The sequence below is a fragment of the Paramisgurnus dabryanus genome, chromosome 4 (genome assembly GCF_030506205.2).
Source record: "Paramisgurnus dabryanus chromosome 4, PD_genome_1.1, whole genome shotgun sequence".
Classification (NCBI taxonomy): domain Eukaryota; kingdom Metazoa; phylum Chordata; class Actinopteri; order Cypriniformes; family Cobitidae; genus Paramisgurnus; species Paramisgurnus dabryanus.
The window spans coordinates 12,468,139-12,493,101 of record NC_133340.1 but is presented as its reverse complement, the minus strand read 5'-3'; the positions used below and the strand labels follow the sequence as shown (position 1 = coordinate 12,493,101).

Here is a 24,963-nt window from a genome sequence, read left to right as displayed (position 1 = left end):
AGGGTCTTTGCTTTCAGTATCTTAACCGTATTTCATTTTCTGTATCGGAACCTATCAGATCCACTGTGGATGCTATTTCATTGCGTTAGCAGCCAGCCTCGTTTTGCATTATGTTAAAAAGTCCAGGTGTGTGTTTGGCATCAAGCATCATTGTGATCATGGCTAGTTTAACTTCAACAGCTTGTTTTCACCGACTGTATGTGCTTTGGCAGGCGCTGCACACACGTGCCCTTCTTTTTCGACAATCGTTAAGTTTTATCAATTTAATTCTTATCGACAATTAATCGAAGATCGAATAATTGTTAACTTGCCTAATTCTGAAGTCCTTACAATAGCTCGCTTTAGTCTGGTTTTCACAGGCAGTGTCACATATTTCAAAATACTACACACATTTCTATTAGGGCTGCAACGATTCATCGAGTTACTCGATTAACTCGATTCAAAAAATTCCTCGAAGCAAAAATTCTGCCTCGAAGCCTCGTTAAATTCCTATGACGCGCACTACACGCGCCGAGATCTGATTCACACGGACCGTTGTTCAATGTTCAGGAAGTACATCATAGCGCGTGATACATTTTGAATTTAGTTGGCGCGATGGCGTAGAGTAAATATGTCCATAAACGGCAGAGAGAGAGAAAGTCTAAAGTTTGGGATCATTACATTATCATTACATTCAGCATCTGAACCGAAAACGGATGGCTTGCAGGAATGAAACATCCACTGGTGCGTCACCAAGCGTCTCTGAAACAAGGTAACGTAGCTTCCGCTGATTTTAATCCCATACTGTATTTGTAGCGATGTCGTTATGCGGTTTGAGTAGATATGATGTTTAGCTTTGATGTTTTTAAGTACTAAACGTATTCACGGTCAATTGCAAGAGAGAAGCTTAAAAAAAGAACCCCTTCACACACACGCATGCACCCTTGTCTCTCTCTCACGCGAGTCAGACCGATCGCGCAATGCATCACATATGCTTAAACTTTTCTGTAGCCACGCAACAATAATTTCAGCTGCATGCATTCACTGTATAGAGCGGGACGTGATGTTGTGATTTTTCGAACGGATTCTTAACCTAAAATGCACCTCAATGCAAGTGATGCAAACCAAATGCAGCGTTCTATTGAAAATGAATGTATGTATTTCTGCCGTAACAAAATGCAATGAAGCAACTGAACGTCTGAGTGGGGTTTCACTCTTCCTCATGCACAGCACGCGTGCATGTGTGTGTGTGTGTGTGCACGTGCGCGCACACACACAGGTTGTTACCATAGCAAATAATAGGCTCAACCCAGAAATGATATATTATTTGTTAGTAATGGTAAATGCTGCAGGTGTAGAAATTTACATAAACCAGATATTTACTTTGATGTAAGGGCTAGATTACAGATTACTAGAAACCTGTTGTGCATATTAATAAATTAAAGTGCTTAATTGTTGGCACTGGCACTTATAAACACTAAATGGGTAAAAATGGAAATAAATAGGCTAATTTTTTGCAGCCAAATGCAATACCTCTGTTATGTTTTAGAAATAAAAGCCAAATGCTTCAACATTTTACAGCCATGTCATTTTCGTTATGCATTATTTGTTTTGTTTGTTTAAAAACACACACAAAAATGTTATCCGATTACTCGATTAATCGATCGATTCAGTGCTAGATTAATCGATTACAAAAAGAATCGATAGCTGCAGCCCTAATTTCTATACAGTTTGCCAAGCACCTCACGCAACTCTGGTTAGAGTGCCTTCCCCAGAGAATCCTCAATATGGTTCTTTTAACTGGAAGACAGCCAGTGCGGCCATAATATTGAACATTGCATTGTCCCCTATTCATAGTAATAGCAGTTCCAAATCTTGTTATGTCCAATATTGTGATTAAAATCAATAGCCTTATTCACGAACTCTCTTAGACGCTTAGGATTTGCTATAAACTTAAATGTAGAAAAAAATGTATATTACATTATTACTTATATTATGTTAAACTTAAAACTTATATATAACAATTTATGGATTTTCTCAAAACCAGAAGCCTCTGCACTGCCATCAAACTGTTGGGCTACTCTGTCTGTCTGAGCACACCAATCTGGCAGTCTGGGGTGGGACTATTAGAGCTGGGCAAAAAAAACTAACAATTCGCCTGCGATTCTCATGCGTGTCTCATCAGTAAAGCTGGTTCATTGATTAATAGTAAACCACTATCACCTGCTTTCAGATGCAGCGGCATTTACTGCACAGAGCCGTATTTCACCAAGAAGCTAGGCTAAATCGCGTTCATAATCGAAGACGATCTTGCCTAGCTCTCGGTGAAATACGGCTCTAATCACCGAACCGGCTTTACTAATGAGACACGCATGAGAATCGCAGAGATTTTTTTCGCCAGCTCTAGGGACTATCTGTTTGCTGGACTAATGACAAATGGGGGAGTGTTTGGTAAGCCTGTTCAAAAATAAACATCTTTTTGCAAATTTATTTGAAGGAACAAAAATGAAACCTTTAGCCTTAAGTAGGGCTGACGATTAGTGCTGTGTTCAAGATATCGATATGACGATACATCATCATGGACGCCTGACGATGCGCGCATCGATACAGCACCTTATTTCTAATAGCTAATAAATGAATGGCAAAAACACAACTGTTACAAGTCAACACTGCTTATTCAATGTACAATAAACAAATAATACTAAAAATAATAATAATAATAATGTTACTAAATTCTGAACAAAAATTTAATTCAAAATAGCCTTGTATCGTGATGCGCATCGTATCGGGACCCTTGTATCGGGATACGTATCGTATCGGGGAATTGTTGGCGATACACAGCCCTACTGACGATATTATCAGAAATGCTCTCTAATTCTAGGGATGCATAACGATTATCATGATTAATCTATTGAAGAAAAAAGTTTTTGTTCACATCATATGTGTGTGAACTGTGTATAATAATATATAAATATGCACAAATGCATGTATAATTAATATATAAATATATATTTTTTTTCTTATAAGTATTTATATTTATATATAATATAAATAATACATAAATATACAAATGTATATACACATGTAAACATTTCTTAAATATACATGCATGTGTGTGCATTTATCTATACAAAGTTATTATACACAGTTCACACACATGAAATAAACAAAAACTTTTATAGATTAATCGTTAAGCATCCCTACTAGAAAGAATGCTGATATATGATCATTATCTTGATATTTTCTACAAGGTGAAATAAATGTTTACATGCAAGTCAAAGCCAAAGTGAGAAATTAAATCACTTTTTTTAAAACAACGTACAATGAAAATAAAATTAAAAAGACATGGTATTCATTACAATGGGTTTCAATATGTGAAAATGTACAGCTGCACAACATCCTGTGTGACCTCAGCTTACCTTTCTGGCAGAGCTTCCGTTGCAAAGCATATACTAATATAAGTGGCTTTATGTCATCCCAAAAATCGATATACTACCAAAACTTGTTATGCACCCAGCCCTAGCTTTAAGTAAGTTTGACAGTTTTCTCAAAAATGTGATGTCTAAAGCAGAGGTTCTCAACTCCAGTCCTCAGTCCCCCCCTCCCAGAATGTATTAGATGTCTCCATAAATAAAACACCTGATTCAGTTCATCAGCTTGTTAGTGTGTTAATTAAGGAAACGTTTCAAACATTCTGGAGGATCCTTATGAGTGGAATCAGGTGTTTCATATAAGGAGACATCTAAGGGCGCACTCACACGATCCAAACCAAACCGCGCCTGGGCACGTTTGACCCCCAAAGCCTGGTTTGTTTAGCTAGTGTGATCGTTTTGTACCGCAGCTGCACACGATTTAGTTTATCAGGCCCTGTCCAGCTTGCAGCGGTGGGTTTGAGCGCGGTTTACTTGAGCTCATGCGCGAAACCCGCAGTGTGATCGGAAATCGCCCCACAGCTCAGTTCAAAAGGAGAGACGCCAATTGCGCGACCACCCACTGTCATCTGCCTTCCTAAAAACATTTTGATGCGCGCAGTAGGGTTACGTAAATGTCCGAGCTGCACAAGCGACACATCAACTAAGCAAAATGTAGGCTGCACGATAAATCGCATTTGTTTGTCACGCGCATCTCGTCAGTAATGCAGGTTCCTTGATTAGTAGTAAATCGCCATCAGTTGTTTTCAGATGGAGCAGCTTTAACTACACAGAGCTGTAGTTCACTGACAATCGGGGCAATTTCGCATTTATTATCGGGGACGTATCGCCTGCGATATGTATGCGCTATGGCCCAGCTTGTCAGGGAACTTCGGCTCTGTGCGGTTAATGTCGCCCCATCTGAAAACAGATGTTGGCGATTTAATACTAATCAAGGAACCGACATTACTGACGTGATGCACGTGGTATCGCATGCGATTTATCGTGCAGCCCTAGCAAAATGATGTCATTTGACAGGGCTGTGTGTCATCGTGCACCAAAAGACTCTGAATAAACAAAAAAACCTAACTTACGCTCTAAAACATTAATGTAGGGGGGCCCTTAGGACTGGATTTGGGAACCACTGGTCTAGAGTATCTGCTTAGTTAAACTCAAAACACAAAATATAGAACAAAATTGTAAAACTACAAGCTCTAGTAGCTTACAAGCAACTTCACCCAATGTACCTTCAATCAGACCGTCAATTCAAGTCAAGTCAACATCCATGAACTTACGGGGTGAAGTTGTTCCTGTACTAAGTGTTGTTTGCAAAGCTCCACATGTCTCGCAAAATAACCATAATTCAGACTCATGAGATAGAACATGTCATTTGGCTTTGAATTCAACTACACAACTTCTATCTATGTGCATGATATTGTGTATTCTCCAAAACTACATTAATCAGCCTTAAGGGTTAATGCTGTAGTTCAGGACAGTCATGAACCAGTCTCCTCTGCTTATGTCAACACAGACTGATACTCTTGTTAAGCGACAGATGTGGTCTCCTTGGAAACAGAGGCAGACTAACATAAAGAATAAGTATCTCACAAAGCCCTTAACGCTGGACCTTGTGCTGTTAGTGGCCTATTCATTCTCTGACACTTCAGTGCTTCAACAAAACAACGCTCAATTAGTATTAGTGTTGCAGTAGCACTGCAAAGGTTGTGGGTTCGATCCCCAGCAAGCGTCTACCTTATGCAAAAATTTGATAAAACAGAAAAGTGTATTTCTGTGAATGTGTATGGCAATGCTGTGGTAGACTTTATGTCCAAAGCACAAATTTTGATCAACAAGTTAACTTTTGCAGCATTGTGATTTATTAAAACGGTTTGTTGACATTCATAGCTACTTCCTGTATTTTGCACTTGACAACATTACTAGAGTTCAGTAGGGCAAACATGACACCAAATTGCACTTAATAACGCAATAAACCCTTTTCGAATAGGGAGAGGTTCCTTGGAAGTGTTACGTTAATAGTTTATCTAATCAGAGCTGTAGAGGGACTAGTGTTAAATAACAAAACACAAGGTGGACTGTTAGCATTGGGTCGATCTATCAGCATGTTAACATCTCTGTCAATTGTGGATAATAAAAAACGAAATCAATTAGCTAAAACCAATATTTAGCGTAAAATGTATTCCCTTATTCACGTAGGGAAGATGTATTTGTGGTATAATTACTTAAGTCCATGTGTAAAACTATTAGCTAATGCTAGACTTTATTTGACATGTTAGCTTGACATCTGACTGACACAACCACACTAACTTCCGAAACTACTGACTGTCATTATAGATGAAATTACTCTGAATATGCTTTTCGCATCGTTTCCTTCCCTAAGTGTCTGTGATCACATAAAGATTTATTTATAAATAAAGCTATAAGCGCTATATCAAAAAATGCTCCGCTTAGCTTCGGTATATACGAGAGATCAACTACAAGAGCCCTTCTAGGCCTCAAATATCATTGGATCCTGACTAAACTGCACCATATTTGAGCTCCAATGTACCCTGAACAGCCCAGCATGCCCCCGCAGGTGCTCACCTCTCCGTTCATGCTGGGGATGGTGTTGGGGTCTCCGTGAGCGACTCCGCTGGAGGGTGTTGGCGGAGCTCCGGCCTTCCCTGCGCCGCCGCCCCGCTTATTCTTCCTGCGTTTCGCTCCGCGTTTAGCGTCCGTGGGACTCATTTTAACTCCGCGAAATACACAGACAACGTCCCGATCACAAAAAGCGGGCTCTCGGGTGCAATGCCAGGCTCTGGCGCTGCGGTTACAGGTGAAATTCAGCTGAATTTTAGATATAATCTAAGAGGCTGCCTACTTGCTCACTGTATAGCAGACTTGAAATTCCAATATGGCCGACTCGACAGGAATTGGCCAATGGGGTTTACGTCATGACGCAATAGTGTACGTTACGCTATGGGTTTATGGGAAATTGAGTTTTACAATAGAAGATCCACGTAGTTAATTTTTTAGATTATCTTACATTTATTTATTTGTTTGGGACAGTGCATGTTAATGAACAAACATGGAATACATGTAAACATGCCGGATTATAGCCAAATGATATTCCATTCCATCCGTTTATAGTTAGTACATCGTTTATTAATAAGTTAGTTTAAGCCCCATACATAATATTCACAAAAGACTCACGTAAGATCTTAACGTCATTCCAGCATCTATGGCTATCATTGCACATCTATATAATTCATTGCATCACAAATTGATCCATGCACACGTTGGGAGGGGCATGCTGGCATCTCCAATAGGCCGCATGTTTTGGCCTGTGGGAGGAAACCAGAAATTGTGGGCTCGAACCAGGGACCTTCGTGAGGCAACAGTGCTACCCACTGTGAGCTGCTTCTACATGTACGTAGTCCATGACTTCTTTAAAGATAAATCTCAATTAAAATATATTTTTGCGATTGGAACAGCTTGTGGTAGCTAGCTGTAACTTAATTAATTAAGTGAACTAAACGGCAATTTAAATGATGTTGAGTACATACACGGTTTTTTTGTGGTGTCTATGTTTTTGTATGCAATGTTTTGTTTTGTTTTTGTTATTAGTTAGTTTGGAATTTATGCCACTGTAGTATCACTCTTTTGCCAGCTGATGGCGATACCACACCGCAGCTTTTTTATATAACATAAACAAGCTATTTGTTCAGTTCATATAGCGTTTACTTAAAGGGGACATACTATGAACATTTGACTTTTCCATGTTTAAGTGTTATAATTGGGTCCCCAGTGATTTTATCAACCTAGAAAATGTGAACAAGATCAACCCAGTAACAAAATGGTTTTGGTAAACCATTCTCCACAAGCATGTGAAAAAAGGTCAATGAAATTTGGCTCCTCTGGTGATGTCAGAAGTAGGTAATACCGCCCCGGCCCTTATCTACACTATCCAACCACGCCACTGCCTTTTAGTGCAGAGATCAGCTCATTAGCATGTTAAGGGACACACCAAAAACGGCACATTTTTGCACACACCTACAAAGTGACAATTTTAACATGCTATAATAAATTATCTGTATGGTATTTTGAGCTAAAACGTCACATATGTACTCTGGGGACATTTAAGATTTTTTTCACATCTTAAAACACAGTTTTTCCATATTTTACTATGTTCTTACCTCAACTTGATGAAGATGTACTTTTAATCTTTGTACAGTGCTTCTTGAATGTGTTAGCATTTAGCCTAGCCCCATTCATTCCTGGCTCCAAATAAAAGTTTTTTTTGTGCCACCATACTTGTGTAACTACCGTCTTTAAATAGGAAAAACATGGAAGTGGTTGGTGGCTTCTATATTCATTGCTGTTTGGAGCCATAGGAATGAATGGGGCTAGGCTAAATGCTAACACATTCTTGGTTTCCAAAGATTAAGTGCATGCATTGAAAATAAATAGTTATGTATTAATTTATCTAAGCTGAGGTAAGAACATAGTAAAATATTGAAAAACTGGTGTTTTCCTTAAAAATAATTTTGTAACGTAGAAGAAGCACGAGAAAACAATAAGACAAGGTTAAACAACAAGACAAGTTTATTGCATTTCCTTTTGATTATTGTAATGGTAAAGAACACTAGAAAATCACATTAAAACATGAAATGTAGCCTGCCAGAAACGACACTGTAGATATCCACATTGACACGGCGCAAAAATAGTCAAATACATGTTAAAAACTTTGCAGATCAGTGCATTTACCTCTTTGTAGTTGGATTGTTTTGTATGCATTACATATTTTGGGAAACTGGAGAGTACTGAGATTACAGAATACAGAACTACATGAAGCAATTGGTGACTATGCAAAACAAGATTGTAATCAAATACAGTCACTAATGTGTCTGCTGGCTCTATAATGACAGAGAAAATACGATTTCTAATCTTATTTCTAATCTGTACAAATAAATTAGCCAAAAAAAAACCCTAACAATACCTACATAATTCTTGCTTTGCTGGCTCTTATAAAGGCAACTCTACTGCAAATGACTCCAAAACACAGTAGTGCGGGCACACCCTCTAGAAAACACACAAGAAGCCCCACACCCAATAAAAGAGGGTTACTTTTCTTCCGTGTCGAGTAAAAAAGTCAAGCAGTCTATTATCAAACATACACTCAAAGAAATGAGAACAAACTTCAAGTTTCAGCAGGACAAGTTTCAAAAACTTTGTACAGTAGCATCTTTAAATCCAGCAGGGACCACCCGAACTCGTTAGATATTTATAACTGAAACATGAGCTGCTTACAGATGTGAGGGAATACAAAGCTGAATGAGCATTTCAATGCACCTACTGTTTATACAATCAATCACACAGTCTTGGGTACTGAGATCATATGCCACAGATAAGGGTGCCAAACAGCAAGCAGAAAGCATAAACATTACAGAGTCTGGAGGAAGAGACAAGTAGTTACCACTATACTAGACAGTTATGACCATACTATTTTAAGTAGTTGCAAAGTTGTCATTCATTGATTCATTTAGTTATGTATACATTTGGATGTGTTGCCTTCCTAATATTTGTTACATTGTTATATGAACGTGTCAGTATGTTATTCTTCCTTTGGAAAGCCCTTGCTGGTTTCAGCCTCAGCGTTGCATTGGGTGAAAGAGGGAGAAGGGGAGGTGATGGGAGATGGGGGTAGAGGTGGGGCAGAGGAAGGGAACGGCAGAGATTGATCTGATGGTGCAGATGGTACATTAGGGGTTGTTGAGGCTAACGGCTCTACGGGAGCAGCACTCATCGAGTCCTCCGATTGGCCAGACGACACTCCCTTGTAGGACCATCTTTGCTCTGGGTGGGCGGAGGAGGGGCTCTTTCCTGAAGGGGAAGTGCAGTCAAGACGTCGCCGAATAAGCTGGATAGTTTCTTTATCTAGAGCTGTGTTCTACAGGAGAAAGAGACAATGTTGTGTCAATGTTTACATGTTCACTGAGGTGCAACAGCCCACAAGATGGAAAGGAAAATGAGAAGTGATTGAGATCAAATTAAAGGAACGGTTCACTCAAAACGTAAAAAAAATGCCTGTTACTTGACTTTCTTTATTCAGTGAAAAGTGCATTCTTAAATAATATCACTCCTGGACATTTAAAAACATTTAAAAATAAATGTGCATATATATATATATATATATATATATATATATATATATATATATATATATATATATATATATATATATATATATTACATTAAAATATTACATATATATATTAATTAATTTTTTTATTTATAGCTCAAAAGCTAACTTTAAAGCTAATAAAAGCTAATTTTCATAAAAATGTGCCATAATATTCCCCAAAAGTTCACATTTATTGTCACACAGAAAAACAAACATAAACATTTTTAAAACAACATAAAAATTCGTAAATAAAAGCAGAATTATTGTTGTCTGTTTGTGTGAACTATTCCTTTAAAATCAGAGAGGTGGAAAGAGATAAATTTAGCCTTTAGTTTTAAAGATTCAATAATGCAGCATTCCGTTTTTTCCCATTGGTGTAGGAAAAATGTGCTCATCATAAGCTGATACAAAACAGTAGGTTATGTATGACCTGATTTGACTGAAAAGCCAATAGTATTGATCACCTTCCAGGTAGAAAAACACCAAAGCAGTTAAAGAGACACTTTAGCAAAACGGCCACAGAAAAAGGCAGAAAGTGAGAAGCACCACTAAAGAATAAAAGAAAGTCAAGACTTTGAGTTCAGATTCATTTGATAGTGTGTTTTTCTCTTTGGGTCAGATTAGTGTCTTCTGTGGTATTGTTGTCACTTTCTTCCGGTTCTGCTGAAAGAGTGTATGTGTGTAGAGACAGAGGCGGGGAGGGAGTAGCATAGCAGTTAGTGTTAGTACATACCATTGCCTTGGAGCTAGTCAGAGGATAGCAATGCCACGGGAAGAGCAGAAGCAGAGGACAGAGACTAGTCTTACTCACAGAGGACATACAGCACAAATTTATACACAACGATCTAACATAAGAACGTCTAATACTTGCGCTAAGGGACATTTCACAGACTACATAAATACCAGGATCCGGTCCTAAATCAGGACATTTTTCATTTAAATTTAAAATCCTGTCATTATATACTCGTCCTTGTGTTATTTTAAACCCATATTCAGTTTTTATTTTTGTCTTTAGAGAAGTCAAGCTGTGAAAAGCACCATAAAAGTAGCCCATGTGACTCATATGCTATATTACAGTCTTCTAAAGCCACACAATAGCTGTGTGCTTGAGGAAATGACAAAAAGAAGTTTAACTGCAATTTAAACCTTTAAAGGGTTGTGTTGAATGTATCTCCTATTTTTGATCTTACAGAAGTGTTAACTGTGGACCAGGATTAGAGCACAAAAATCTTTTTCATTGTTCTACCAAAGAGAATATAGCCCATGGGTAAGTAAAATAACGGCAAATTTTCTTTATCTGGTGAACTAACCCTTTAACATCCAATGCAGTTCCCCAGTAAAATATGGTGACTGGCATTTGATACCATAATGCTTAGTTATTAGAAACAAGAATTAAGGACGTTATCTAATTGATGCGCCATCAGTGTCATAATTCACTGAAAACCCTGATAAGTTGATTGAACTAGTTTAAATGAGTAAACTTGTTGGCTCAATTAAATTAAGTAATTAATTTACTGAACAGCCATAATTTAGAAAATGGTAATGAAACTGTAAAATTGCAGTGCACTGCTGGAAACCCTGCTGCCAGCATTTTACCGTAAAATTACGGCAAATTTTAAATTCACCAAACCTGGAGCACTGAAAACCCTAATAAGTTACAAAGAGTGCAAAAACTGTAAGAAATTTTATTATAAATAGGCTTGTTGCGATAGTCGGTGAAACGGTGATTACCGGTGCTTCAGCCTCTCACCGGTTGGATCACTTGCCCACCGCGACACCGTCTTTCACCGTCGTTTTGATATTTTTTGTAATTAAATCATTTAGTTTCGTTAGAGAGAGCAAACACTAAGAACTGAATGTGTCTGCTGTCTAAATTTAGCGAAGCTGAACGCACGTCACGTCACAGAGCAGCAGGTGTCAGATTTCATTTATTCCTGTCAGACTGCGGCGAGCTGATTGACCAGACGATCATGGCAGAAGCCGCGTGCTTACTCGTTTTTTTTTTTTTTGTTATAATATACATATATGATGTTAAATATAAGCAAGATTTTTTTGTTGTTGTGTTTTTCATTAAGAATAATAATAAACCCATCATTCAAGCAGCGCTTTATGGAGGAATAGCCGGTTGCTGTGCTTGGGACTGGCGGGTTTCTGTCAGAAGTACCTGCGCACATTGACTCAAGCACTTAAACCAGCTGTTGCACTCGCAATTGCACGCAAATTCATACGCGATTTAACGCAGCGTACGCAGGCGCTGAATTTAAACAACAGTTGCATCTAATTCAAAAGTAAAAGTAATGCGCACGTCTGTATGTGCATTTATAAGCCCCTCCCACCCGGTGAAACCGGTATCACAGGGTTTGTCACGCACTGATTAACCGGTGGGAAAATTCTGTCACCGCAACAACCCTAATTATAAAATGTTTTATATGTTGTTATTCTTGGACCAAAGATAAATCATTAAAAAAATCTCAGGCACAAGTACTTTAAAAAATTTCGCCGTAATTTTACGGTAAAATGCTGGCAGCAGGGTTTCCAGCAGTGCACTGCAATTTTACGGTTTCATTACCATTTTCTAAATTATGGCTGTTCTGTAAAATAATGGTAAATTACCGCAAGCATGTTTCAACTGTGTACCGTAATCCTACGACTTCATTACCGTATTCTAAATTACGGTTGTTCTTTAAATTTAAAATTTTATAACAGCATTTTGAACTGATAATCTTAAGTTAATTGCACTTTTAGTTTTTTGTTTATGGTTTATGTAAGTTAATAAGTTTAATAAGATAGTTAAGTTAGGGGTCCAAAATGCAAAATTTAATGGTGCGTTTACACCAACCGCGTTTCAGGCGTCAAAATCGCGTCTGATTGGTTAACGCGGCACGAAATTCCGCCAAAGTTCAAATTTTTCAACTTGGGCGCCGCGGGACCTCCAGACGCGATCAAACGCGTCTTCACATTGACTTAACATTAAAATCACTCGCGCTTCACGCCTCTACCATGGTTGGTGTAAACGCAGCACAAGTCATGATTTCTTGACCTTTTGAGTACAAACAGCATTAGGGCTTTCAGTGTTCATTTGAAAGTGAAAAATTTATTTTTTATTACCAAACTATTTGTCAGCTGAACCCCCTAAATTATTTACTTGAAGTACTCCCAGAAATGTTTATATTAATAACCCCTGAAAGTTAATATTTCAACAATTTAATAGCACATTTGCATGTTTAAAAGGGATGCAAAATAAATGTTTTTAAAGTTAAGTTTTAAAGTTTTACATAAGTTAGTGTTATTATTACCTGTTTCATCTTCTGGTAGTTTTCTTTTAAGAAAAGTATTTGTCCATTTTGTTCTCATTTTTTTATATATATATTGTAACATAGTGTAATGGTCACATGACATGCGGATAAAACTAATAAAATATATAATTTATGTAAAAAGTGTTTTATTTAGATGTTATTTAGTGATGTTTTTTCTTTTACATGTTATGTTTTTATATTAACATTTTATATTTAAATTAACTGTTTTTATCAACTCACAACCCCATGAAATTCCCATACGAACCACCAGGGGTTCGCAAACCGCAGTTTAAATCCTGCTTTATGCCTTTTTAGTGCTTGACAGCTACCAAGGTCACTACAAACTAAAAGCATACACACTTGCTTAAAAATTACAGAATTTTGATTTTGGATAAGCTAGCCCTTAAATTATGATCTATAGTCTAAAATCGGTGAAGCAAAGGGAGTTGGCAAAATGACTAAAAACCATCAAGACCAGTAGCGCCCGGTGACTTCTTTTTCGAGGGCGCATGATGCGAAGCTCGTCACATGATGTATGTAGCGTGTAGTGCATGGCTCGTCATTTCAAAATATGTGTCCGGTGCATCATGTAAATTTATGTGCATCACGCGTGATGTCAAAATACGAGCTTGCTGCAGACACTTTGAAGGAGTTTATGATAAAAGAGACACTCAAGTTTGCCAGATACTCTCTGATGATCTCATGTGTAATCAAAGTTTAGTGTTAAGTTAGTGTCTTGCAAGTATTTTGTGAACGCAAGCGTCTCTTCTTTCATAAACCCTTTCGAAGCGTGTGCAGCAGGCGCTTATTTTGACAAGACACATGATGCACATGGTTCACATGACACACCGAGCACATATTTTGAAAGAGAAGTCACCGGCTGCCACTGATCAAGACCTCATTAGATACAAATACTGGCAGCAAAAATAAATACATAAAAACTAAAATGTCTTTTTAAAATCCATCTGTAAAATATTTCATCCAAGGCAATTTTTGTGCACAATTACGCATCTCTCTATCTCTGTCATTTAGGCCTGGTTTCACAGACAATGCTTAGCTAAAGTGAGGACTAGACCTTAGTTAAATTAAGATGTTTAAACATATCTTTTATAAACATGTCTCAGAAAAAGGTGTTACAGTATCTTCAGGACAAATCAAATTTTAAGATCTGTCAGTATAAATTATTTTCACACATGTGTCTTAGTCTAAAGAGTAGCCTTAAGCCTTGCCTGTGTAACCGGCGGTTAGCATTTTAATTTTATAAAAAAGGTGGCAAGTTTTCACATTTTCAAACCACGTTCGTTCCAATTGAGTTTGGTCACAGTTTTTAAGGACACCGGCAGTGGAAGTACCATCTCTATATTACATGACAGAAAAAGAGAGAGGCCATCACTTTGCGGTGTTATTATCGGTCAGTAATAATGCATGCACGCCAATACAAACCTTCCAGCTAGAGCACAAACAGAAACAATATGCAGTGCAATGAAATCAATGCACATATTAATAGAGTATCTGAAAGAGCCACTGTGAACATGTGGAACGTAAAGATGTGAGGATAGACTGGAATTAGAAAGCAAGTCCTGAAATGATTAATTAAAACAAGCCCTGTGAGAATCTACAGACTGTCTGACTAAGACCAGATTTCAGGCAGACTAAAGTGTTTTAGTATAGAGTCATACAGAAGTGCAGCCTTATTAAAAATAGGTTTAGATTTGGAGTCAAATACCCAATATCCAGTGGCAGACATCACTTCGGGTCTCGGGGGAGCAAGGAAGGGGGCGTACTGTAGATACAGCCCTGCCTTTACAGTTCAAACTGTCAAATGAGATTAGCATCAATACACATTCAGGCAGAGTCCCCACTGCTGCTTTTTCAAATTTTTCAAAACGACTTCAATAAAAGCCTTTTGTTAAGAAATAATAACTTTTTCAGAATGTGCTTTAAGGGAAAGTGAGGAGGCACAAGTAAGGCCCAATCCCATTTCTATTTTATATCCCTTCGCCTACACCTACGCCTAACCCTTCCACTTAAAACAGAGTGGCGTGGGGGGGGGGTAATATTCCCCTAAAAAAATCAGTAACAACCACAGCAAACGTGCGTTAAAAGCAAATTCCCTGCCACTGGACTTTTTATTTCTATGCTGTCAAAGTGTCAGATTTGGAAAATATGTTGTGGGACATATTAGGAATTGCAATCAGTTAATTGTGTAACGTTAGCAAACTTTCACAAATTTTTGCATGCAAAATGACCATGAATATAAACACAAGATTAATATAACATAAAACAAATAATTTTGGTGCATTAAAATCCGTATTTACAGGTCTCCTTATTGGCTTGTGCACCCATGTTGTTGCTGTAGCTGCATTGTATGGATTAATTTCTCATACCCCTTTGTTTGAAGTGAGGTCCCAAAAAATCTTCATTAAAGGGCTATCTGTCCCTTCCCCCTACCCTTCCAACCAAAAGGGAATCGAGACAACCCTTCCCCTTAATGTGTATGTTCAAAACAGAGGGGTAGGGCAAAGGCTAGTGGTAGAAATGATATTGGGCTTAAATGTTTAATAAAAGAACAAAAAAACTTGTATAATATATAGATTTATAGATATATATTATTATGATGAGTTATTCTACCTTAGTCAGGCACTGTTCCACAGCCAATGAAAGTGCCAATGCGCACTTTTCTTTAAGGTCTTTTCTAATTTTGTAGATCTGGCATGTTTTGTGCTGTGCTTGCTTACAATACAATAATCCCTAATGCTCTCTATGACATTTGCCAGTTATGTAAGTCTTCAGTGCATGGGGCACAAACTGATTGATTTCCACTTCATTTTAGTAGCTGTCTATTTCAGTGACTACGGGTCACTGCTGCTATGCGCAGAATTGTGTGTAATCCAAGTAATAATCTGTACGGACCAAGAGGATGATGATGGTCATTTTTTAAGCATAGGTGTAGTTAAGATGTGTGTGTGTGTGTGTGTGTTGTGCGTGTGTTTGTGTGCACGCATGCTCACCATAATCACAGAGACTCCAGGTGTTGTGTTGCTCTGTTTCTGCACAGAGTTAAAGTGCGTTTTGAGTTTACCTGCCACCTCCAACTTCATATTGTTTTCCATTGCAGCATCCTCCTGTTGGTTATTATTACAGTACATTAGGATTATGCTAATCCATTGAAGAGTAATACAACTGTATGCCCACCAGGAAGTCAAGAGTAAATTGTGGGTTTCGGTTTGAAATATAATTTCAATTGTAAGGAAGATTTGAAACTCACATATACAGTATATTCAGATACAATACAGTATCAATAATGTTTTATAATTGATTAAAATAATTGTGAAACATTTCTCATGGCAATTCATGGCAATAGAGAATATTGCCTAAAATACCATTTTATATATATTATATATATAAAATATTATATTTATATAATATTTAAATTAATATAATACACACAGACACACACACACACACACACACACGTTTGTACATCGATGTAATGCAATCCGTATCCCCTTACCCCAACCATCACAACGAAATACCTAACTCCAATCCTAAAACCATGTCTTAACCGAGGGGCAACCGTCTAATGTCTCTGATGAAGCCAATACGGAAGTGACTTAACTGCATTTCATCGACTGGCCACTAGAGGTTGGCTCCAAAAGGGAGTCCAACTTTACAGTAGAAAATACCATGTTTACAGCCTGGTACAAAAATAGTTTTTGGTCTGTATAGCTAATTTTACCCTTCATGACAACTGTGAGGGGGTGAATTTTTGTGACTTGTCTGTTTAAATTATATTAAGCAGTTCTGCATAATTAAGTTCTGTATAATTAAGGGCGTGGCCACTTAAGGGATGGGTAAACTGCCACTTCTGTCAGTAGAATCGAGCTAGGTGGGCGTGGTTTCAGCTACCAGCCACCTTAGCTTCACTCACGTTCCGCCTCCTTACAATTTTCGGTTATTCGTGAGTGACGCGCGGCCAACATGGCAATGACTTCACAAACCTATGGGTGACGTCACAGACACTATGTTCATATTTTTTTTACAGTCTATGGTCTTAACCCTCGAACAGCCCTTTAAAGAGATGCAGAAAAGTGAGGACGTGCCAAAATGTCCTCACTCCAATGGTCTTACAAAATCTCTCACAAAGATAGCTGTAAAAGTACACACACACACAAACATATTACCGTGACCCAAGCATGACAGAGAACATCTTCAGCTGTGTATCTGGCCTCCACATTCACCCGTAGCATATGGCCAATAAGCTCCTGTAGGAACACTGAATCATTAGATATTTCAAGTATACACTTTAAGCATGTACATAAAAGAACATGGGGAAAAATAATACAACTGGAGGTTAATAGAATTACAATAACTAATGCATGTTAAAAGTGCAATGTAATTTGTTACTTTTTATTATTTAGTATGGTCAAATATTTTTATATTAAAGGGAACATCTCATACATTTTTTTAAGATGTGAAATAAATCTTTGGTGTCTCCAGAGTGCGTATGTGAAGTTGTAGCTCAAAATGGTATATAGATCATTTATTATAGCATGTCACAATTGCCACTTTGTAGGTCTGAGCAAAAATGTGCCGTTTTTGGGTGTGTCCTTTTAAATGCAAATGAGCTGATATCTGCACTAAATGGCAGTGCCATGGTTGGATAGTGCAGATTAAGGGGTGGTATATTCCCCTTCTGACATCACAAGGGGAGCCAAATTTCAATGAACTATTTTTTACAGGCTTGCAGTGAATGGTTTACCAAAACTAAGTTACTGTTTTTTTTACATTTTCTAGGTTGAAACAAGCACTAAGGACCCAATTTTAGCACTTAAAGATGGAAAAAGACAGATTTTCATGATATGTCCCCTTTAAATGTGACACAAAGTCTTCTCTTTTTCAAATTCATTTCAATTTAAACACACACAGAGGAACATGTGGAAAATGTGTAGGGAAACTTGATCCAATTTAGCGACAATCTGGCAAGGTTTCCATAGGTGCCAAATTTGTCTTTTAATGTGATAAGTTTGCAGAATGTTCTCTGGTTTGTATTATTTTGCGAGGCAGCCCTGAGAAAGATTTTAGAAACCACACACGCAGACTACACACTGGGATGTGATGGCGTATGAGAGGGGGAGGATATGAATAAGATGATGGAGTGAGTAGGATGAAAGAGTGAAGGATGCAGTCAGTAAGAGAGAAACGAAGGATGAGGGGATAAATGTGTGAGCGAAAGGGTGTCTATCTGTGTGCATGCAGATGACTTTGTGTGCACGGACGATGTGTGTTGACTACCCACTTTAGCAGAATCGGTGATATTGTCCCAAAAGGGTGAAGGAAAGTCTAAACGCCCCAACAGGATCTGATCAAAGAGGTCCTCCTGAAGGTTATTCTCACTACAAAATCAAACACAGTACATAGATTTTGTAGCACACATTCAGTATATGCATTACAAAAGCTGCCATGATACAAACATTAGAGACTGAGCAGATTTTATCGCATGGTACCTGCGGAAAGGTGGAAAGCCACACAGTAGGATGTAGGTAATCACACCAGCTGCCCAGATGTCCACCTTTAACCCATAGCTAGAGCAATGGCCAAACAGAAACAACGGTTATTCTGGCAAAATCTCTGTGTATATCTTTTTGTTTTGGTCTGAAAAAACAATCTTCTTACCCTGCCTCTGCTATGATTTCTGGGGCGACGTAAGTGGGTGTTCCACAAACAGTGTACAGTGGCCCTTCTACCACTGTGGCCAAGCCAAAATCACCCAACTTCAAAGACTTTGTACCGTCTGGGTACTCACACACCTTAAAAAGAAAAGGGAGTATTCAGCAGGCCTCTCATTTTCCCCTTGACATGATGGTAATGGTAATTTTTTTAAAGTACAACATGTTTTTAATATTTGATATATATCAACTAATGCCTTACAGACAGTGGGTCTCATTCATGAAACACGAGCATAACGAATTTTTGTGTAAATCGTTCGTAAAGTCCTTTTGGCGTTCGGATTCATGAAAATGTGCGTATTTTCCAAATGTTAGTTGGTACAAAAGAAATCTACACCTGCTCCCAGCCACGCGTAAATGGTGCGTTTAACATCCGAACGATTTGCTCATCAATAAGGCTGTATTTTAATTCACCATAATCATGTACATATTACACAGCATTTTGTAAAAAATATTATACAGTAATTATATACGTTTTATCTTTTAACTTAAGCTCCAGTATAGCATCTGCAAACGGAACACTTTAATCAAATACATTATTGATTTCAATAGGGCTGGGCAAACGAAATTGTTAAGGAAATTGTTTCCTATAAAATGGCCAAAATCAGGCATAACACATTTACGATGGCTAATATATAGATTTGGCAGAGCGCTACGCAAAAGGCGTATTTTCAGAGACGCGCAGACTAACTTGCCGAGAACGAAGACTGGTAAATGAGTTGTTTCAGGCTACCCAGACCAGTTCTTTTGTGAAAAGTTAAATCTGCTCAAATGTAAACTGCTTGTGTATTTTCTCTAAAAGTATATTTTTTTATTTTTTAATAAGATTTTATTGAAGTTAACTAATTCGTTTTTTTCTAGTCAAGTTTCAGTTCGATTAACAGATGAAATTTCATTAACAGCATCTGTAATGTGCTGCCAAGCTTCCTTTTTTTTAGGACCTGAGACGCCACTATGTATGCTTGAAAATAAAATTTGACTTTTTGAATTAACTTCTGATAATAAAACTTCAATTTCTGCATCTGATAAATTTTTCTTTTCATTTGCTTTTAAGAAGACATGTTGAAATCCTTTGGTGTCATAATATGATGCCCATATATAGTTTTCAGTCGGATTTAATGGGCAGTATTTATGGTAATTGAGAATAAGCGTGCATGCGCGTCCCATGTACGATTGATAGGAATTCATTAACACATACACACATTTAACTATCAAATCTGACGTTTACGAAGTATTTGTGAATCAGGAGGAGAGTTTTCGGGAAGGTCTGTTTACGTGCAAATCACTCACATATTTACTCATATATTTACGAATGTTTGTGTGTGTGTGTGTGTGTGTACTTTGTAATAACTACAATGTGAGGACCAAATGTTCCCACAAAGATAATAGGGGAGCGTGGGGCACAACCTATCGCTTTTTGGTTTTGGCTCAATAATAAAAAAATATTTGAGTTTGATTAATTATATTTTTACACACGCAACACACACATCTCTGCTACAAATGAACATTTCTAGTACTTACTAGAAATGTGACATAAGTGCAAACGTTACAACTTACCCCATAGGTGGGGTTAATTGTAACAGGCAGGGGGTAAGTTGTAACACTTGCTAAAAATTAAGTTTGCAGGCAAATATTTCAATACTATTTTGTCTTTATACTTGAAGTGGATATTGTTTATATATCTGTCTATAATAGACAGGTATCCACACTGTATTCATTCATCCAGCCCTTTTCTAACAATAGTTCAATTATAAATGGATGCAAATGTCTAAATATGTGAGAAAAAGCAGCACAATTATGACAAAAGATTTTTTTTATATGTGATCCAGTCTGTAATAACCATACTACAGTTTCAAAATCAAATACTGAGATAAAAATCAAAGTCTGATTTGAGCCATTCATTTCATTATAATTTCAATCTTTGACGTGACCTTATTGAATCAATATTAAAGATATGAAGAAAAATAAAGATTTTTGATAAGACAGGCAAATTTTTTTCTTGGCAGCCAGCAATCATTTGTGTGTAGCCTATTTAAAACAACGGCAAGAATTACACTAACATTAGCGGTTTTCATATCGTAAGTGCTGAGGGGTTTGTTGTAACACAGCTTTACAATTAACCCTGCTTGGGTCAAAATATTTTCAAGCCCACCAAAAAAGTTGCTAAGACCTGCAGACATATTTCAAAACGATGCTATGTTTTAGTCAACAAGACACTGATTAATATGACATAGCATTGGATTTGGTATCTAACACCCAACTTAGAAAAAACTTATGATGAAAAAATGTCCTTACATGCCACCAAAACACTCGTTCATCAATAACTCTCTGGAAAAACATTATACATTTCCAATAATTTGCGGGAGATCATCTTTTGGCAGCATGAAAAAATACCGGAAAAACAAAATGCTCAACCTTGTGCAACAATGTAAACAGTCCGTGTTACAACTAACCCCGCATTAGTTTTTGCCCCGCGCACCCCTAATTGGTAATTTTCTGACTTTATGGAGGCATTTCTCCGCCCTCCTACGTGCTTCCGCTTAATTTTCATTTCGCTTCAGTACTACATCTGGTACTGCTGTGTAGAGTTTCGTTTCCTCCTGCAAAAATCTGCAGGTCCAATCAGCGAACAGAGGGGGGTGGCTAAGAACGATGACATTGAGGTCGTGCGTCAGATTGAGTTGTAGTTCAGTAATGGCAGCGGAGAAAGACGTGAGAAAATCTATTCGGTCCGTTGTTGCAAAACTGCCGAATATACAGAAGTGAAAGCCGGAGCAAGAACCAGGTTTGCTAAATTTTGTTGGTCTGATTATTCATACTTGTGGTTTCTGGCCGGTTTCGGGGCATGATATACGTCACGACCACATGTTAGCAATCGCCTATGGCAAATCCTGAGTGACTCTGGGCAGATCCAATAGTTTTAAACTTCAACAGAGGATCCTCCTTAACGGAAGTAACGCTTTGCAATGGAGCGTGGCCAGACTCTCTGTACAAATGAACTGAATGTATGAGAGTCTGGTTGGACCAGGCTAGCATTTTGTGGTCCCCATGAGGAAACAACCTTTGGTACAGGTTTGGCAAATGAACATGGTTTTAAAATTTTTTGACAACATCTAAATCGGTCCTCGCTATTGGAAAGGCTCATAAATCAATCAAACTATGTAGTGCTTTAAATGATAATGTAAGTATGTCACTATGCATCTATGGCAGGTCTTTACAAAACAACATAAAAGGTTGCGTGTGTGTGATGTTGCGTACCAGCAGATTTTCAGGTTTGATGTCTCGGTGGACGATACTCATTCTATGAAGATATTTGAGAGCCGCAGCCAGGTTGTATACCATTGCACTTGCATCTCTTTCAGTGTATTTGGTGGAGGAGGTGATTGCATCAAACAGATCTCCACCCTGGTAACAAACAAACAGATTACAATATTAATACCAAAAATGAACAAGCTTACTGTATTTATGAGGAAAAAGGCTTATATGGATAGTTTGTTTAGTATTTAATGGAGCAGTAAAATGAAACCTAGGTGAACATTTTCTTAAAAATAACTAAACAGTGACGAATTGTGCACAGCTGGGCCAGGAACATTTATAAAGAAAGTAAATATAGTTTGTGATTTTTTTGCAATACACTGTGGTGTAGCTAAGCACGTTTGTGTGTGTGTGTGTGTGTGTGTTTGAGAGATGACTGTTCATGAGGTGATAAACCGAACGGTACCTTCACAAGTTCCATGACCAGATAGAGCTCAGTGGGTGTATCCACCTCCTCAATCAGCATAATTATATTAGGATGCTTCACACGCCTCAACACCGCCACCTCATTCTCGATCAGGTGCTCCTAAGTGTTCAAAGCATGCATCACAAAAATTCCCAACTGTACAGTATCTCTCAGCAGTCTTTTGTCTTTAGCTGCTGAGGCATACATTTACATGAACTACTGAGATTTGCTTTTGCAGGAAACAAGGCAAACAGGAAACTAACTTCCTTAGTTAAAAAACAGGTTGAAACTACATTATAAGTCATTGACCTCTTACACAAATATAACTGCTGTTTACTTCTAAAACAATAAGTCATTACACTGATTTATCCACATGGTTCTTTTGTAGACAGCAACAACAGCAATATGAAAACTAAAAACAGCTTATTAATAATTATTACAGTATTAACTGTATGCGAGTCTCGGCACTTCCTACTAGTGTTGCAATTTGTTTTTTACAATCAAAACTTCGAGCCAGGCCTAAATGTCTCATTAATACAGAGATTAATCATAAGAATTATACATCAAAAAGCCTTCAGAATCAACTACTGGTTGCATTTAGACATTTGTGACCCTGTTTGTGAGATCCATGCTAAAGTCTCATCATATACAGTAATGATAAAATTAGGTTTGATTTTACTCATTAATAACCATACTACAGTTATAACCATAACCATGTAATAACCATACTACAGTTTCAAAATCAAATACTGAGATAAAAATCAAAGTCTGATTTGAGCCATTCATTTCATTATAATTTCAATCTTTGACGTGACCTTATTGAATCAATATTAAAGATATGAAGAAAAATAAAGATTTTTGATAAGACAGGCAAATTTTTTTCTTGGCAGCCAGCAATCATTTGTGTGTAGCCTATTTAAAACAACGGCAAGAATTACACTAACATTAGCGGTTTTCATATCGTAAGTGCTGAGGGGTTTGTTGTAACACAGCTTTACAATTAACCCTGCTTGGGTCAAAATATTTTCAAGCCCACCAAAAAAGTTGCTAAGACCTGCAGACATATTTCAAAACGATGCTATGTTTTAGTCAACAAGACACTGATTAATATGACATAGCATTGGATTTGGTATCTAACACCCAACTTAGAAAAAACTTATGATGAAAAAATGTCCTTACATGCCACCAAAACACTCGTTCATCAATAACTCTCTGGAAAAACATTATACATTTCCAATAATTTGCGGGAGATCATCTTTTGGCAGCATGAAAAAATACCGGAAAAACAAAATGCTCAACCTTGTGCAACAATGTAAACATTATAAGTCATTGACCTCTTACACAAATATAACTGCTGTTTACTTCTAAAACAATAAGTCATTACACTGATTTATCCACATGGTTCTTTTGTAGACAGCAACAACAGCAATATGAAAACTAAAAACAGCTTATTAATAATTATTACAGTATTAACTGTATGCGAGTCTCGGCACTTCCTACTAGTGTTGCAATTTGTTTTTTACAATCAAAACTTCGAGCCAGGCCTAAATGTCTCATTAATACAGAGATTAATCATAAGAATTATACATCAAAAAGCCTTCAGAATCAACTACTGGTTGCATTTAGACATTTGTGACCCTGTTTGTGAGATCCATGCTAAAGTCTCATCATATACAGTAATGATAAAATTAGGTTTGATTTTACTCATTAATTTCACTTCAATTTCAATTAAACACTGTCAATATTAACTCTTTCCCCACCCTTGATGAGTTATCTTGTCAATTACCTGAAAGAGAAAATGCTACCCTGCCAATGACGCTTCCCTGGCTAGATTTTACGGTAATCTATAATTCCGCTATTATCCGCTACGTGGCGCTCTTACCCAATTTATAAAAAAACAAAGAAAACTCTGTGTATGTTTTGATCATCATTCTGAATATGATCTCTAAGAAAAGTCATCTACAAAAATGCAATTGATTCAGCTTTTTGCTCAAAATTTGGTATTTTTAAAGAAACCAATCCAAACGAAAATAGGATTAAACATGTTTTTCCATTTTTTTTTTTTGTTGTTGGAAAGAAGTTTTCATATTGTTGTTCATATATTTATAGAAGAAAATTTTCTGTAAAGCATTTTGGAATATTTTATGTAGAAAACCATAAATCACATAAGTGACCCCACAGGCAGGGTCACAATTTTGTATCAGATTTGTCTTATTGCCTGCAAAAACTTGTACAAAAGCAGATGGATGAATATTTGACAATGAATAATACTAATAATATATATATATATATATATATATATATATATATATATATATATATATATATATATATATATATATATATATATATCTTTCATTTACAGTTTTACTCAGTCGCTTTGGAGCATTTCTCAGATCTGAAATAAATTTTTCAACACTTTAAATGTGAACTGAATTGATAAATTGCTATCAAGTGAATTTTTTTACTGAAAATGTGACATTTCTTACGGTGTACAGTGAACCTTTCTAATTTTGTATTTTGTTACTTGAACTGTAAAATATGTTTTTTTTTTCAAAATCACAATGGGTGTAATTTGTTAACAGAAACAAAAGAGTGAAAATGTGAATTTGTCCACAGTTGAAAATACTGACACACAATTGTGTAA

General features: G+C 37.1%; 2 protein-coding genes across 9 annotated transcripts in view; both read right to left on the bottom strand.

Annotated features, from left to right (window-relative positions):
- fam193a (family with sequence similarity 193 member A) overlaps window positions 1-6,291 on the bottom strand; it is a 30,671-nt gene extending 24,380 nt beyond the window's left edge. For all 3 annotated transcript variants that reach the window (XM_065295703.2, XM_065295705.2, XM_065295704.2), the window contains exon 1: window positions 5,991-6,291. In XM_065295703.2, the coding sequence (XP_065151775.2) occupies window positions 5,991-6,134 (144 nt within the window). In that variant the 5' untranslated portion in view covers window positions 6,135-6,291. The remainder of the gene's footprint in view (window positions 1-5,990) is intronic.
- Window positions 6,292-7,973: 1,682 nt separating this feature from the next.
- The window catches only part of dclk2a (doublecortin-like kinase 2a), a 51,977-nt gene continuing 34,987 nt past the window's right edge, over window positions 7,974-24,963 (bottom strand). For 4 of the 6 annotated variants that reach the window (XM_065265233.2, XM_065265235.2, XM_065265234.2 and 1 more), the window contains 8 exons: window positions 22,317-22,436; window positions 21,854-22,000; window positions 18,543-18,676; window positions 18,374-18,451; window positions 18,166-18,262; window positions 17,051-17,131; window positions 15,878-15,991; window positions 7,974-9,336 (listed from right to left, as the gene is read on the bottom strand). In XM_065265233.2, coding sequence (XP_065121305.1) covers window positions 9,001-9,336; window positions 15,878-15,991; window positions 17,051-17,131; window positions 18,166-18,262; window positions 18,374-18,451; window positions 18,543-18,676; window positions 21,854-22,000; window positions 22,317-22,436 — 1,107 coding nt within the window. In that variant the 3' untranslated portion in view covers window positions 7,974-9,000. Of the gene's footprint in view, window positions 9,337-10,303; window positions 10,317-14,592; window positions 14,682-15,877; window positions 15,992-17,050; window positions 17,132-18,165; window positions 18,263-18,373; window positions 18,452-18,542; window positions 18,677-21,853; window positions 22,001-22,316; window positions 22,437-24,963 lie in introns of all 6 variants that reach the window. The other 2 variants (XM_065265237.2, XR_010531610.2) reach the window with 2 other exon arrangements.